We start from the raw sequence: 16,521 nt of genomic DNA on the forward strand, positions 1-16,521 counted from the left end.
CATTTGCAGACAATGTAATTACATGTAACTGTCATATAACTGTATATTCACTGTTTTAGAGAAGAGTGCCATTGAATGTATAGCTAATATTAAGTGGATTTTCATAAAAAAAAAAAATCAGAACTGAAAACTCTGGATTAAAAAAAAAAATCCCAATAAGCAATACTATTAGAACATTTATTGTTATATCTTGCATAATTTACATCTATTTTTACATTTGATGTTGATTTGAGGAGTTGTTACTTATTATTGCCATCATACCAACTGAGAATTTATTACAATGATTTTAAATTCAGTTGCGGTATCTGTCTGACATATTATGACATAACATTGATGTTTTATATAAAGTCTTTAGGGCCATAGGCTATAATATGTTGTTTTTAGATAAATTGCTCAGAGACCAACCAGTTGGACAGAATATAATTTTAATATATAATTAATTCCTGTGAAGGCAAAGCATAATTTCCAGCAGCCATTACCCCAGTCTTCAGTGTCACATGATCCTTCAGAAATCATTCTAATATGCTGATTTGGTGCTCAAGTTTCTTATTATCAATGTTGAATAGCAGTAGATCTGCTTAATATTTTTGTGGTGATAGATAATTTTTTTCCTGGAATCCTTGATGAATAGAAAGTTCAACAGAACAGCATTTGAAAGAAATAATAAAAAAATGTCTTTGTTAAAATAAAAGTGTCTCTGTTGTCGGTTTTGATCAATGTAATGCATTCTTGTTGAATAAATATATACATTTCCTTTAAAAAAAATCTTACTGACACTCAAGTGTTTGAACGGTAGTGTATGCATGTGTTAGTTTGCACATTAAGAAAGCAATTATTACCCTGTTTCAGTGATGCATTTTAAGGAATACAACAGCCAGCCCATTGTCTGAATGTGCTGTCTGTCTGCTTTTATTTCCCAGAGTGCAACGCTGTGCAATGCTTCAGTTTCCTGAGCTCCATGAAAAGCTGCTAAGAGGTTTGTGTAAGCGTGGAGAAGACGGGCAGAGTTCAGAACACTGTCAGAGTCTCATTTTGGACATCCTCTGCTGGCTGGCAGGGGTTTACTCCAACGGACCCTGCAGGTGAGGCTTCACTGTGCGTCTGCATTTTTAGTCTTTCAGTTTTATCTTTTGCCTCTTTTAGTGAATTTTATAATCCTTTGTCCTTTAGTTTGAGAGAGGGAAAGGAGGGGCTTTTGACTAAAACTAGGAGACGGCTGACAGACATCATCAGGGCATGTTTCTTTGAGGCTGGACGCAGTATAGCTCATAAATGCTCTCGCTTTCTTGCACTTTGTATTAGGTGAGTTTGCAGCCTCACTATTTTCTGATCTTCAGTCTTATTATAGTCTCATTGTAGAACTGATGAACTAGACTGTCCAGTTAACGTGCAGATACAGTGGTGTCTTGTTCATTAAGCTTAATGGATAAATGTCTTTCACATTTTAGTACCGGTAAAGGAGACCCCAGTCAGCAGGGTTTTGGCCAGGCTCTGTTTAAAGCTCTTCTGGATAATATGCCTTATTTGCCTGCTGCTGCCACAGGAGGTAATTTTTTTTTTATAGTTGTAAATGTATAGTGCCTTTTAATATTTGTTATAGTGATGAGACTGTTTCATTCCAAAAATTTAAACTATTTATTAAACAATACTTAAAGTATTAACTTCTTAAGTATTAAAAAAAATTGATACTTATTTAATTTAAAATGTTAAAACGCTTGTGTTCCTGTCTTTCTTTGTCCTTCAGGATCTGTCTTTTGGTACTTTGTCCTGTTAAATTATGTGAAAGATGAGGACCTGGCCGACTGCAGTACCGCTTGCGCCTCTCTGCTCACTGCTGTCTCTCGGCAGCTGCAAGACCGCCTGACTCCACTTGAGGCGCTGTTGCAGACCAGGTCAGCTTTATTTATTTGTTCAAAAAAGCTTTTTCTGAGCATGTAGAAGTGATCGTTTTAAGGAAATGAAATTTTGTCATGGTCATCTCTATTCAGATATGGTCTGTATGGGTCTCCATTTGACCCCGTACTGTTTGACCTGGAGGTGAGCGGGTCTTCCTGTAAGAATGCCTACAACAGCAGCATTGGGGTCCAGTCGGATGAGATTGACTTGTCCGATATTCTCTCAGGTGTGCCAATGCATTCTTCCCTCATGCACTTACATTCATCAATAAATATCAAAATTGGAAAGACAAACATTTAATGGTTTTTGGGTCTAATGTCAGGTAATGGGAAGGTGAACAGCAGTGGGGCAGCAGAGGGCAGTTTTACTGCTCTAACCGGCCTGCTGGAGGTCGAACCCCTGCACTTTACTTGCGTCTCCACCAGTGATGGCACCAGGGTGGAGAGGGATGATGCAAGTATGTTCACCGGTATATATCCCACTTTCCTTTTCCTCTCTTTCACATCTTGTTGTTTTTACCACTAACTGTGTGTCATCATGGACCTCATCTTTTAAGGTGTGGTCACTTGCAGAAACTAGTGTAGCATGAAGCACAGCTCACACAAATGTCACTTTCAAACCAAGCAGCCAAGCAAGCAACTCCTAAAATCTGCAAAAACGTTTTGACAGTCATGTGAAACTTGATCTGATTTCTATTTAAATTATTGAATTTTGCATGAAAAATTTCGCTGAGCACCAGTAAATGTGACTGCACCTTTAGTGTTAAAGCCTGTTTCCCTTTACGATCTTCTACAGTGAGCACCTTTGGCGTGACACCCACAATGACAGGGCTGTCTGCTGGGACGGTTGGCGAGGCGTCAACGGCCCTTAGCTCAGCTGCACAGGTGGCCCTGCAGTCTCTGTCTCATGCAATGGTGTCTGCCGAACAGCAGCTTCAAGTTCTTCAGGAGAAGCAGCAACAGCTTCTGAAACTCCAGCAGCAGGTCATACATTAATGCATTCTTTATTCATTTTAATCTTGATGTCTCGATTAATTCAGTACTTTATGACTTTATGTAATTGGTTATCTCTTGAAACAGAAGGCGAAGCTGGAGGCCAAACTTCACCAAACCACCTCAGCGGCAGCCACCGCAGCATCAGGCATTGTCAACTCTGCGCCATCCAACCCATCCTCTGCCCCAGGCTTCTTCATCCACCCCTCTGACGTCATCCCGCCCACCCCTAAAACTACACCGCTGTTCATGACGCCTCCTCTCACCCCACCGAATGAGGCAGTGTCTGCGGCTATTGGTGTGGAACTGGCTCAGCTCTTCCCAGGATCTGTCATTGATGCTCCACCTGTGAACCTTTCAGCACAGAATAAAAACACACAGAAAGCCAAACCAGTAAGTTTTGAAAACCTCCTCTGCTTGTATATTCATACTGTTTAAATGATTATTATTGTTATTATTTATCAAATATCCTCCAAAATTGATTTAGTGACAAATTTGAGCACAGTAGCAGAGGCTAGTTGGTAATGTAGCATAAATGTTATTTTCCTGTAAGGGGCTGTGTGTTGTTTATTTACTTTCTGTAGTTAAACTTGTGGGTTGTGTTCAGCTAATGTGTATGTATGTGTGTGTGTGTGTGTTGTCATTGCAGAACCCCATAGGAAGTGGCCTGGCATTGGCAATCTCACAGGCCTCTCACTTTCTACAACCTCCACCACACCAGTCCATAATAATCGAACGAATGCATTCAGGTACTTGCCACTTTAGCCCTCACACTAGAGCAGTGGTTCTCAACCTTGTGGCCCTCTGAGGGGTCCCAGAAAACTTCCAAGGGAATTGGAAGGATGACTTAACTTTTTTTCATAATAATATACAAAATCTAGCATTTGCTTTGGCTATATGTTTTGGTGTACATATTTGGATCGTGTGATCTTTGACGTAAAGACAATGTCTTTTCTCTGTAGGTGCTAGACGGTTTGTGACTCTAGATTTCGGCCGACCGGTGTTGCTGACGGATGCACTAATCCCCACATGTGCTGACTTGGCCTCCCTTTCCATCGACATTTGGACTCTTGGGGAGGAGGTGGATGGGAGGCGACTCGTGGTCGCCACAGATATCAGCACACACTCGCTGATTCTGCATGACTTGCTGCCACCTCCCGTCTGCAGATTCATGAAGGTTTATACACGTTTATCATAATCAAATGTGTACAGGGCTCATAGCAGTTTGTTTTCTGTGAGCTTTAATGCAGAGAATATCATTCTTATATTGAGACATCACTGTCACTCATTCTGTGCCCCTCTCCCAGATCACTGTGATTGGTCGATATGGCAGCACTAATGCCCGGGCTAAAATCCCATTGGGTTTTTATTATGGCCACACCTATATCCTGCCATGGGAAAGTGAACTGAAGCTGATGCATGATCCTCTGAGGGGAGAGAGCGAAGCTGCCAGTCAGCCAGATCTGGATCAACATTTGTCAATGATGGTGGCCCTACAGGAAGACATTCAGTGCAGGTCAGTGAGGCTGCAAATTCAGAATTTTAAATGAGCTGCCATTCACTACCATTCAAAATTTGGGGTGAGCAAGTTTTATTTAGTTTTTATTTTATTTTTTTTAAGGAAATTCTTACTTTTCTTCAGCAGGAACATGTTAAGTTGAACAAAAGTTACAGTAAAGACATATAACGTTAAAAAAATTTAATTTGACTGTTCTTTTAAACTTTCTATTCATCAAAGAATCCTGAGAAAAAAGAAAATCATGGTTTCCACAAAAATATTATGTAGAAAAACTGTTCTGAAAATTCAGCTTTGCCATCACAGGAATAAATTATATTTTTACACATATTAGAATAGAAAACACGTATTTTAAATGTTTATTTTAAATTATGCAGCCTTGGTGAACATAAGAGACAATTTTTCAAAAATATTTAAAAATCTTACAAACCCCAAACTTTTGAATGGTCATGTATTTAGAATTACACTGTAATAAGTGCTAATAATTAAAAGATTTCGTTAAAATTTTTAATGCAAGTTTTCATTTTGCACAAATGGTATAGGTGGAATTTATGCTGTATTAAATATGCTAATCTCTTATAGGTATAATCTGGCCTCTCATCGACTTGAGACACTACTTCAGAACATTGACCTGCCACCTCTTAACAGTGCTAATAATGCACAGTACTTCCTGCGCAAGCCCGATAAAGCCGTTGAGGAGGATTCCCGTGTTTTCTCTGCCTACCAAGAGTGCATTCAGCTCCAGCTGCAGCTCAACCTGGCGCACCACGCTGTCCAAAGGTTGCGTGTGTCTCTGGGAGCCACCCGGAAACACCTGCCCGAGAACTACGACCCCAGAGAGCTGGTCCAGAACTCTTCTACCGAGCAGCTCAGAACTATCATCAGATACCTGTTGGACACGCTGCTCAGCCTGCTGCACTGCTGTAATGGTGAGGGAGGCAGCCGCTCCCAACACCACCTGACTTTTTTAAAGTGACATTACATTTGAATTGACCTTATTCCAGTCCTTCAGTTTTAATGTCAGAATGAATGTTTCCCTCTCTCTTGCTCAGGTCACTCTGTGCCCTCAGTGTTGCAGAACACATTTCACGCCCAGGCGTGTGAGGAGCTCTTTAAACAGCTGTGCATCAGTGGAACTCCTAAGATCCGTCTGCATGCAGGTCTGCTGCTGGTGCAGCTGTGTGGAGGCGAGAGGTGGTGGGGCCAATTCTTGTCCAACGTCCTGCAGGAGCTCTACAACTCCGAGCAGCTGCTCATCTTCCCTCAGGACAGGTAACACAAACAACACACTCTTGCAGAAGTTGTATAAAATTATCAGAACTATTCCCGAGGATACTCAGACTTCATGTTTATCCGTCTTGTCGTTTCCTCAGGGTATTTATGTTGCTGTCCTGTATTGGCCAAAGATCTTTGGGTAACAGTGGGGTTTTAGAGGGTTTGTTGAACCTTCTGGACACACTGTTATCGCCTCTGCAACAGACTAGCGCATCACAGCCCCGCAGGACAGAAGGTGCGTGTTTGAGAATGAGAATTGGGAATGTGCATTTATGGTTATGTTACAGTTTTGTGTGTGTTTATAGGTGTGTTGGATATCCCCATGGTCAGCTGGGTGGTCATGCTGGTCTCTCGACTACTCGACTATGTGGCGAGTGTGGAAGATGAAGCCACTGCAGCTAAGAAACCTCTGGGGTCTAAAGACAGAGAAAGATCCTTTACTGGTGAGATTCTTAGGCCTGGACAAGCATAAAAACTGAAAATCCAGTGTTTTGTATACACTACTCTCCACAAGTTTTGTGGTTGGTAAGATTTTTAAAATGTTTTTAAAGTCTCTCATGCTAAAAACAAAATTCTAAAATATTATTACAATTAAAATAGCTATTTTCTATTTTAATATCTAATCAAATCTAATTCTTTCTGTGATAGCAAAGCTGAATTTTCACCAGCCACAGTGTCACATGATCCTTCAGAAATCATTCTGATATGTTTTCATCTGCCACTTTTGTTCAGTTTAATGTGTCCTTTCTGAATAAAAATATTAATTTCTTAAAAAAAAAAAACTGACCCCAAATTTTTGAATGGTAGTGTGCATACTGTATAGAGATGTTTCTTCACTGGTAATGTGTCTGTTTTCCTCTTTCCAATCACACCAGGGAACCAGTGGAGTTTCATAAACAACAGTCTGCAGTCTCATAACCCAAGCAGATCTGCCAAAGGCAACAACAGCAGTTTAGATCGGCTATATTCACGCAAGATCCGCAAACAGCTAGTCCACCATAAACAGGTAAATGTGTCTCACACAAACATCCTGTGCTTATATATCTGAACTTGAAATATTTTCCTTTCTACTTGTAGTGTGGATGTTAATCAATTCTCCTTTAATTTCAGCAGTTGAATTTATTGAAAGCCAAACAGAAGGCTTTAGTAGAGCAAATCGAGAAAGAGAAAATTCAGAGCAACAAAGGCTCCTCCTACAAGCTGCTGGTGGAACAAGCCAAACTCAAACAAGCCACATCCAAGGTGAGAATCCAAACTTTTCTCAACTCCGTGTCCCTTAGGGATGGGTGTGGGACAACATTCAGTGATAAAAGTAGCCTTTGAACAGATCGTAACATTATCCCTGTGGTTCTTTTCCTTTGGCAGCACTTTAAAGATCTGATCCGTTTGAGGCGGACAGCCGAATGGCCACGCTCTACCTTGGACTCAGAGGCGTCAGTGGCAAAAGAGACCCCTGAGGTGGAGCTCCTGCCCTTCACGCTATCTCACGAGCGCTGCATCTGCGTCGTCCAGAAGCTCGCTCTCTTCCTCCTCTCCATGGACTTTACCTGTCACGCAGACCTGCTACTGTTTGTCTGCAAGGTGCAACATAGTTTTTGACATACAGAAAAAAAGTGTGCTTTTTTAAATGCTATTTAATTTTGGTACACTACCATTAAAAGGTAAAAAAATATATTTTTTCAAAGAATGCATTTACAAAGAATACAAATAATGCATTTATTTGATCAAAAATACAGTAAAACTAAAATATTGTGAAATACTATTACAATTTAAATGAGCTGTTTTATTTTTTTAAATGGGCTAAAATTATTTATATGATGGAAAGATCAACAGCCATTACTCCAGTCTTCATTGTCACATTATGCATTAGAAATCACTTTAATATTCTGATTTGGTGCTCAGTAATTTTTTCTTATTAATATCAATGTTAAAAATGTTAAAAAGATTTTGCTGCTGATTTTTGTGGAAGCAGTGCTACATTTTTTTCAGGATTCTATGATGAATACAAACTAAAAAAAAACCCCGCATTTATTTGAATAGAAACACAAATGTCTTTACTGTCATTTTTGATCAGCTTAATGCATCCTTGCTGAAAAAAAGTATCAATTTCTTTAAAAAAAATCAGTCTGACTTCAAATTTTTGAATGATCGGGTATGTTTTAGACAATGTCTATCTTTAAAAATTCAAAATCTCATCCATCTGCTTAGGTATTGGCCAGAATAGCAAATGCAACACGACCCACAATCCACCTGTGTGAGGTGGTTTCAGAGCAGCAGCTGGAGAGGTTACTGCTGTTACTGGTGGGAACGGACTTCAACCGCGCGGACATCTCATGGGGCGGAGCCTGGGCCCAGTACTCTCTCACCTGCATGCTGCAGGACATTCTTACAGGTGTGTGTGTGTTTTAGATGTTCTCAGCTGTCTCAGTGGCCCACAGACTGTCATACATGTTTTACATATCCATGTTTTATATTTAGATGTTGTAACTGTTTGCAGGAGAGCTATTGTCTCCGGTGTGTGTGGATGGGATGGAGGGGGCGGGGGCTGATGAGGCTGGGGCCGCCTCTTCCTCTGTAGTGGTGGATTCCGATGACTCGCTCCCCCAGCCGACCCCCATCCCACTGGTGGAGACCATCGATGAGCCTCTGGGACCCGATATCATCGCAGGTACACCCGGGACATCCTCTGTGTTCCAAAGTGCGTTGGTAACTCCGCCCGAATAGCACGTCACCTCACACGGACCCTCACTTTTCTTTTGTTTCTGTTGTTTATTAGTTTGTTTTCCTCTCTTAGATGAGCTGCATGTGTATTTTTTTGTGTTTGCTTTTTTATAATATGTAATAGTGGTATAATGCAGTGGACAGGAGGTTGGAACAGTGCAGATGATTTTGATTCTATATACATGTAAAACCTATAGCTGCTGGTCATTTTATTATTGGGTTAGATTTATGTCAAAACTTATTCAAAATGGGTCAACAATCCGCTGTTCGGGCGCCCTGTCGGTCTAAGAGAAGTTTGACAGCTGGACGTCCTAAAGAAGGCTGTCTGTGTAGTTGCTTCTCTTGGTATGCTGCTCTTGCAATATTAAAGGTCTTTTCGTTGCCCAAAGGTGCTTCTCCACTGTCATCTTTGGAAAAAGATAAAGACATTGACTTTGACTTGCTACAAGACTTGATGGATGTTGATATTGATCCTTTAGATATTGATTTGGAAAAAGATCCACTCGCCGCCAAGGTTTTCAAGGTATGGACCTCGTTCTCTTTATCTTTCCTTTTCTGTCTTTCAGCATTAGGGGTGTAATGGTTAAAATTTCTCACGGTTCTGTGGTCACTGTTTTATTTTAGCACATTGCTAAAATATGGGCTACATTGATAGCCCATATTATTGTCTTAACCCATATTTTAGCATCTTGACTTTCTCATACCCATCCGATTACTAATTTTCTTGCAAAAGCTCTTATCACAATTGCTAGAAAATGTAGCACACTGTTTACAGACATTTACATTGTGAAATGTCTTAAAGTACAGCGATTTAGCAACATGGAAAATAACCATAATACCATAATAATTACTATTGAAAATAGACAAATTATAATTCACACAACATTTATTCTCGTAGTTACATGGTATAAACATGCATAAAGAACTGTGGGAAGTGAACTCTGCAATTAACTGTTTCACCTCTATCTTGCATGCATTATGTAATTAACGATTAGTTTGGTTGTAATATTTAGAGCTGTTTTACACAAAGCCAATGTTTTAACAGCTTTTCCAGTAAAGTATTTTTCAGTTTTTCCTCAGAGACGAGTATCTGAGATTGTTTTTGTTTTTTGTTTTTTTGTTTCTTTATGTTCTCTCTTGCAGCCGATCAGTAGTACCTGGTACGATTACTGGGGTGCTGACTACGGCTCATACAGTTATAACCCCTACACAGGGGGTGTGGGCATACCTGTGTCCAAACCCCCTGCGGCTGCCACGACAGAGAAGCCTGGATCTCAGAACCTCTCAGTGTCTGTGTCTCAGGGTGAGAAGTGTCAAAATAAATCAATAAAATAAAAGCTATAATAAAATCTGAGTGGTAAAGCACCTTAATTTTTTATCCCAGCACTGGACGCTCGACTGGAAGTGGGATTAGAACAGCAGGCAGAACTCATGCTGAAGATGATGGCAACACTGGAGGCAGACGCAATACTGCAGGCGCTAACGTCCACATCTCCTTCTGGTACACAAACAAAAGCATGTGTACAGGGTTCCCGCAGTAAAGGAAAATCTGGAAATATCAAAGAAATTTTTTTTTTTTTAATGTTTATTATTTATATATTATTTCCAGCACTGAAAAAGTTATCCATTTATTAAATAATGAAATCTTGAATAGTGTATAGTGAGTATACATTTTTCAGACTTGGTTCTAAAACATTTCTTTTTTGCAGAAATTGTGAGCTAAACTACCTTTTTTTACATTTTTATCAAATTTTCTTTTCTGGTAATTACTAATAATTGTTAAAGTAAATTTCACTGGTACAAATGTGTGGGAGCCATGTGTTTTTGTTTTGTTTTGTTTTTTCTAAAGTGATTCGACTTAATTAAACTAATATCGTCCCCACTCCTCATGGTCTTTTTTTCTCTTCTTTTTTTTAAGTGACCCAGTCTGCAAACGGGACAGATGACTCTCTTTTGCGTGGATTCCATAGCTCTCCCCCCAGTAGCAGTCTGATGGTACAAGCCTCTTCCATCCCCATGTTGAGCACCTGCTTCAACAAACTCTTCTCTTTATTGCAAGTGCATCATGTTCAGGTGCGGGCACAGTCTGGATTTGTCACTTTCATTTACTGAGTTTACCCTTAAAGGGATAGTTCACCCAAAAATGAAAATTAGCCCATGAATTACTCACCCTCAAGGCATCCTAGGTGTATGACTTTCTTCTTTCAGATGAATCCAGTCGGAGTTATATAAAAAATTGTCTATGATCTTCCAAGCTGTTTAATGGCAGTCAGCGGGTGTTGCAGTTCATCAGTCCAAAATAAGTGAAATAAAGAGCATCCATCCATAATAAAAAGTGCCTCACACAGCTCCGGGGGGTGAACAAAGTCCTGTAGCGAATCGTTGCGTTTTTGTAAGAAAAATAACCATATTAAAACGTAATCAATTTAATCTAGCTTGCGCTCACTGTTGTACACGGAAGCAGCTCCGGGCGGATGACGTAGACGTCTGCGTTGCGCATGCGCCGCTCAGAAGTGACGAACGCGGAAGCGCAGGGGAGAGATCAAAACAAAGCAACGGTCTCGAATTAGAAGTACAAAATGTGGATTTGTAAAGAAGAATGTCGGAATATTTCGATATAAGCCAAGAGGAGAGAAGTAAGGAAACTTTGCTTCCTTTGCTCCTGTACATAAACGTTGATTTTCACGAGACTCACCGGCGCACGCGCAATGCCGACATCTTACGTCATCCTCCTGGAGCTGCTTCCGTGTACAACTGTTGGCGCAAGCTAAATTAAAGTGATTATTGCGTTTTGAATATGGATATTTTTCTTACAAAAACGCATCAATTCGCTACAGGACGCCTTTGTTCACCCCCCGGAGCTGTGTGAGGCACTTTTTATTATGGATGGATGCGCTTTATTTCACTTTTTTTTTGGACTGAAGCACTGCAACACCCGCTGACTGCCATTAAACAGCTTGGAAGATCAAAGACAATTTTTAATATAACTCCGATTGGATTCATCTGAAAGAAGGAAGTCATATACACCTAGGATGGCTTGAGGGTGAGTAAATAATGGGCTAATTTTCATTTTTGGATGAAATATCCCTTTAAATCTCAATTCCTGAATTATTTTTTACTCAGAGAAGTTACAGAATCGCACCATCTTTATCTCTGTCTGTCTAGTTGGAGTCTTTGCTGCAGCTGTGGTTGACTCTGAGTTTGAGTTCCTGCTCTGAGGAGAGTGGCTCAGACATCTTCCTCTTTAACGCCAGCAGAGTGCCCACAATCCCCCTTAACCAAGGTGTGACATTCACCAACTGATAGAACACTTTGATCTGAAGGTATTAGTGTATTGTTGAGGAGATTGGACTGTTGATTTCTACAGGATCTTAAATTGAACAGTTGGTTTTATGTGTTACTATGACCAAGGATACAGCTAGTAACCTGCTGAAATAATTTTCACACTTTAACAAATGTCAGTCTCACTACCTACGTTTACCTACACCAAAAGAATTGGACTGAAAAGCGCTCAAATTCAAAAATACCTTGCACATATGTAAAATGTTTAGATACATTTCGCGTCATATGAACATGAGTATGTTTACTTCCAAACCTGAAGTTTGTTTGGAACATATATAATGCACTTGTAAACGAATATGTGAATAGGATTACAGCGTTTAGGATTCATATTAACAGAACTTTCAAAATCCGAAATCAGATTAGATTTATTATGATTGATAAAAATTAGTGCATGTAAACATGTCTACTGAAGTGAAGCAGTATTTGGTGCATTGCAAATATTCTGATTAGCTGCGCACAAAGAAAGTAGTGCAACAATAAAAATAGTAAATGAATTGAGAAAAATTGTAAAAAGCGATATGCGATGGAAAAAGATTAATATTTTAAAAAGAAACTTTAAAGATTAAAAATGTTTAAAAATAAATGCATTAAAAAAATAAGGAGAGCAATGGTAATAATCAGCAAAAGAAACACAGGAGCGGGTTAGATCGTTCACTTTCCCTCATTAACTTCAGTGTGGATTTTGTAATGCTTATAATTGACTGTAATTCTTGTCTCTCAGCCTCCATCAGCAGTTTCCTGTCAGTGTTGGCCTGGTACCCCAACACCTCTCTGAAAACATGGTGTCTTGTACTGCACAGTCTCACCCTCATGACTAATATGCCTGCTAGTGGTGAGTATCTGATTGGCCCAGCCTGTCTTTGTTCATCTGGTGTGTTTCTGGACGCACTCAGATGTTTGGGTGCTCCCACGGGGAGACCTATATGTGGGTTTTCCCGCCAGCTTAGCAGATCCGTGTTGTGTTACCCCTCCACAACCTGATTATAAAAGCAAACAGTCTGGTGACACACTTTCGGATTAACCTCGCTTATAATGTGTGTGTTGCATCTGCAGCCTCCAGCAGTGGGATAGGTGTGCAGGAGAGCACAGCCCAGCAGATGGTGTCTGACCCCACACTTGTGCACGTGCTTGTGCGCTTCCTATCTGGAGGGAACCCTCATGGCACCAGCCAGCACAGCTCACAGGTATTGAGCTTAATGAAGATTACGCGCATGACTGGTTTCATAATGATATATTTGGTAAATGCCTCACATACTTGTCTTCCTCTCTCTTTCCAGGTCGGCCCCACTGCAACACAAGCCTTGCAGGAATTTTTAACCAGGTTGCAGGTGCACCTGTCCTCCACATGTCCACAGATGTTCAGCGAATTCCTGCTTAAACTGTTGCACATCCTGTCAACGGAGAGGTAGATCATTAATTCACCATTTATGTAATTAAACTGGTGCTTGTTAATCATTTGTGGTTGTTGTCTTTTTTATCATTTTATCTGCTTATAGGGGTCCATTCCAGTCTGGTCAGGGTCCATTAGATGCACAGGTGAAGCTTTTGGAGTTCACCCTGGAACAAAACTTTGAAGTGGTTTCTGTGACCACCATCTTGGCTGTCATTGAATCCGTCACCTTTCTGGTTCACCACTACATCACTTGCTCAGATAAGCTGGTCTCACGCAGTGGTTTGGACAGTTCTGTGGGTGCTCGTGCCTGTTTCGGGGGCCTGTTCGCCAATATCATTCGCCCCGGCGATGCGAAGGCTGTGTGTGGCGAAACCACACGAGACCAGCTGATGTTTGACCTCCTGAAGCTGGTCAATGCTTTGGTGATGCTGCCACTGTCAGGTGATCGGGAGTTCAGTGGGAGGCTGCCTCCAGCGGGTGGAGCCACTGACAGCGTGTCTGATGAAGAAAAAGTGTGTGGAAGCAAAGAGTGTGGGGCGGCAGGCACAGCTCAGCACCAGGGACCAGCTGCGGGTGTGGCAGACCTGGTTTTGGCCAATCAGCAGATTATGAGTCAGATCTTGTCGGCATTGGGGCAGTGCAACAGCAGTGCCATGGCCATGATAATTGGTACTACTTTCTTTATTTAACAAGGACAAGACTAAGAAGACTAGTAATGGCTGCTGAAAGTTCAGCTTGTCATAACAGAAATAAATTACATTTTTAAATGAATTCAAATAGAAAACTTATTTAAAATTTTAGTAATTTCACAATATGACTGTATTTTTGATCAATTAAATGCCGCTTTGGTGAGAATAAGAGACTTATTTCAAAACCTTGAAACCGAATTTCATGCATTTCTTCTTTTGCTGATGTGTTTTTTCTCTCTTTTTAGGTGCTAGTGGGCTCCACCTAACCAAACATGAGAACTTTCATGGTGGGTTGGATGCCATCTCGGTGGGCGATGGCCTCTTCACTATCCTGACTACTTTGAGTAAAAGAGCCACATCTGTCCAGGTCATGCTGCAGCCCATTCTCACTTACATGGCCTGTGGGTATATGGGCCGACAGGTAAGACTCGTCACAGACAAACTGAGAGAACACAAAACATGGTCTATTCTAGTATGTTGTGGGCTTAAAAAAACATGAACACGCATTCAAATAATTTTCACATTTTAGAGGACAGACATTCAGTATATAAGGACGTAATATAAAACTAAACAAGCCATCAATATGCTTTGTCATTGCATCATGACAATGTTAAGTGTTATTATTATTTTTTTAAACAGGGGTCTCTATCAACATGTCAGCTCTCTGAGCCTTTACTGTGGTTTATTTTGAGAGTGCTTGACACCAGCGAGGCTTTGAAAGCCTTCCATGACATGGGTATGCCAACACTAACACTTTCTAAAGAGATAAAACTCTGTTTGAGCTGGTCTGTATGTTCTGACTCTTTGTGTGTGTGTGTGTGTGCATTTAGGTGGTGTGCAGCTCATCTGTAACAACATGGTCACCAGCACACGAGCCATCGTGAACACAGCACGCAGTATGGTGTCCACTATCATGAAGTTCCTGGACTCTGGGCCTGGTAAAGCAGCAGATGGCAGCCTGAAAGCACGAGTGCTTACCTCAGAACCAGACAATGCAGAAGGACTGCACAACTTCGCCCCTCTTGGTACAGCAAGCATGCTTTATTTTGAGTCATAACCCCGTCTTTTCATATAAACGTCTGTTTAAGTATTAAAATGTATTTATATTCAACGTTGATGTTGTTCCCTTGCAGGCACCATCACCTCTAGCAGTCCCACAGCACAGCCAGCGGAAGTGCTGCTGCAGGCCACACCCCCACATCGACGGGCCCGTTCTGCCGCTTGGTCCTACATATTCCTTCCTGAAGAGGCCTGGTGTGATCTCACCATCCACCTGCCCGCTGCCGTTCTGCTCAAAGAGATTCACATACAGCCGCACCTGGCATCCCTCGCTAGTGAGTGTGAACACAAAATGCAATATTATATTTGGTTCATATATGAAGCTTTTTACACTAGTAAGGACTATGCTAAAGTCTTTTGAAAAGTTGAAGTATTACTAAATGCTTCTCTTTATTTCCCAGCATGCCCATCCTCAGTGTCTGTGGAGATCAGCGCAGACGGTGTAAACATGCTTCCCCTGTCGACCCCAGTCGTCACTAGTGGTCTCACGTACATTAAATTCCAGCTGGTAAAGGCAGAGGTGGCATCTGCCGTGTGTTTGAGGTTGCACCGGCCGCGGGATGCCAGCACACTGGGCCTCTCACAGATTAAGCTACTGGGTCTGACTGCTTTCGGAAACACTTCCTCTGCCACTGTAAACAATCCTTTCCTGCCCTCTGAGGACCAGGTCTCCAAAACCAGGTATTGGAAATCATTTGTAACATCTAAAATAATCCGAGTAGTTTTATTTCCTGTTTCAAGCCTCTATCTAATTATAATATCTAATTTTCTCTCTTTCTCAGTATTGGCTGGTTACGGTTGCTGCATCATTGCTTGACTCACGTTTCTGATCTGGAGGCCATGATGGCCAGTGCTGCCGCTCCCACAGCAAACCTCCTGCAGACCTGCGCCGCCCTCCTCATGTCCCCGTACTGCGGCATGCACTCGCCCAACATTGAGGCGGTGCTCGTGAAAATCGGCCTGCAGTCCACACGCATAGGCCTCAAACTCATTGACATTTTGCTGCGTAACTGTGCTGCTTCTGGCACTGATTTGGCCAGTAAGACTATAAAGATTTTCAAAAAGATTGTTTCTCATTAATGCTTGACTGCTATATTTGAATGTCAAGCAGTATCACACTGATTTGTGTGATGTGTAAATTCAGAGTCTACGTTCAGACTAGTTTCTCCCCTTTAATGATCTGACATCATTATTTTGTTGGGCTCTCCTTTTTATCTGAGTGGTGGTTTTGTTTTTTGTTGTAGATCTGAACAGTCCGCTGCTCTTTGGGAGGTTAAATGGCCTCTCATCAGACTCAACTATAGACATTCTCTACCAGCTGGGCACCACTCAGGACCCCGGTACCAAAGACAGGTCTGTTCCCTACATCATAACGTAAAATTAAATCTTAAAGCTTCCTAATGGAGTTTGTTTGAAGTGTTCAAAGTTTGATCTTCCAGAGTCTGTTTATATATGTTGATTCTCAATACCTGTGGGTCTTAAAAGCTGCGTTTTTACTTTATTGAATAAGTTGACTGTTTGAATGTCAATTATGTTTTACCAAAGCATAACATTTTTACATAATCTTGATAATTATGGTTTCCCAAAGCATAACTTCTGTTATAACTTCATAACTTTTAACTGTAAACTATAAGTATC

At 41.1% G+C, this 16,521-nt stretch overlaps 1 protein-coding gene across 1 annotated transcript in view; it reads left to right on the top strand.

Annotated features, from left to right (window-relative positions):
* The window catches only part of LOC107689818 (baculoviral IAP repeat-containing protein 6-like), a 118,795-nt gene that overhangs the window by 39,024 nt on the left and 63,250 nt on the right, over positions 1-16,521 (top strand). Inside the window, exons 17-52 of the mRNA XM_016487983.1 lie at positions 921-1,082; positions 1,171-1,302; positions 1,449-1,546; positions 1,745-1,892; positions 1,989-2,122; positions 2,219-2,353; positions 2,692-2,879; positions 2,976-3,281; positions 3,538-3,637; positions 3,851-4,065; positions 4,196-4,404; positions 4,987-5,333; positions 5,457-5,676; positions 5,778-5,914; positions 5,985-6,122; positions 6,555-6,685; positions 6,790-6,921; positions 7,045-7,260; positions 7,888-8,071; positions 8,177-8,347; positions 8,790-8,923; positions 9,544-9,703; positions 9,785-9,901; positions 10,319-10,473; positions 11,566-11,683; positions 12,464-12,574; positions 12,796-12,926; positions 13,020-13,147; positions 13,239-13,804; positions 14,070-14,245; positions 14,464-14,560; positions 14,655-14,849; positions 14,958-15,158; positions 15,285-15,564; positions 15,666-15,922; positions 16,128-16,236. Coding sequence (XP_016343469.1) covers positions 921-1,082; positions 1,171-1,302; positions 1,449-1,546; positions 1,745-1,892; positions 1,989-2,122; positions 2,219-2,353; positions 2,692-2,879; positions 2,976-3,281; positions 3,538-3,637; positions 3,851-4,065; positions 4,196-4,404; positions 4,987-5,333; positions 5,457-5,676; positions 5,778-5,914; positions 5,985-6,122; positions 6,555-6,685; positions 6,790-6,921; positions 7,045-7,260; positions 7,888-8,071; positions 8,177-8,347; positions 8,790-8,923; positions 9,544-9,703; positions 9,785-9,901; positions 10,319-10,473; positions 11,566-11,683; positions 12,464-12,574; positions 12,796-12,926; positions 13,020-13,147; positions 13,239-13,804; positions 14,070-14,245; positions 14,464-14,560; positions 14,655-14,849; positions 14,958-15,158; positions 15,285-15,564; positions 15,666-15,922; positions 16,128-16,236 — 6,438 coding nt within the window. The remainder of the gene's footprint in view (positions 1-920; positions 1,083-1,170; positions 1,303-1,448; positions 1,547-1,744; positions 1,893-1,988; positions 2,123-2,218; positions 2,354-2,691; positions 2,880-2,975; positions 3,282-3,537; positions 3,638-3,850; positions 4,066-4,195; positions 4,405-4,986; positions 5,334-5,456; positions 5,677-5,777; positions 5,915-5,984; positions 6,123-6,554; positions 6,686-6,789; positions 6,922-7,044; positions 7,261-7,887; positions 8,072-8,176; positions 8,348-8,789; positions 8,924-9,543; positions 9,704-9,784; positions 9,902-10,318; positions 10,474-11,565; positions 11,684-12,463; positions 12,575-12,795; positions 12,927-13,019; positions 13,148-13,238; positions 13,805-14,069; positions 14,246-14,463; positions 14,561-14,654; positions 14,850-14,957; positions 15,159-15,284; positions 15,565-15,665; positions 15,923-16,127; positions 16,237-16,521) is intronic.

This window comes from Sinocyclocheilus anshuiensis, unplaced genomic scaffold, assembly GCF_001515605.1.
Source record: "Sinocyclocheilus anshuiensis isolate Anshui unplaced genomic scaffold, SAMN03320099.WGS_v1.1 scaffold918, whole genome shotgun sequence".
Lineage (NCBI taxonomy): Eukaryota > Metazoa > Chordata > Actinopteri > Cypriniformes > Cyprinidae > Sinocyclocheilus > Sinocyclocheilus anshuiensis.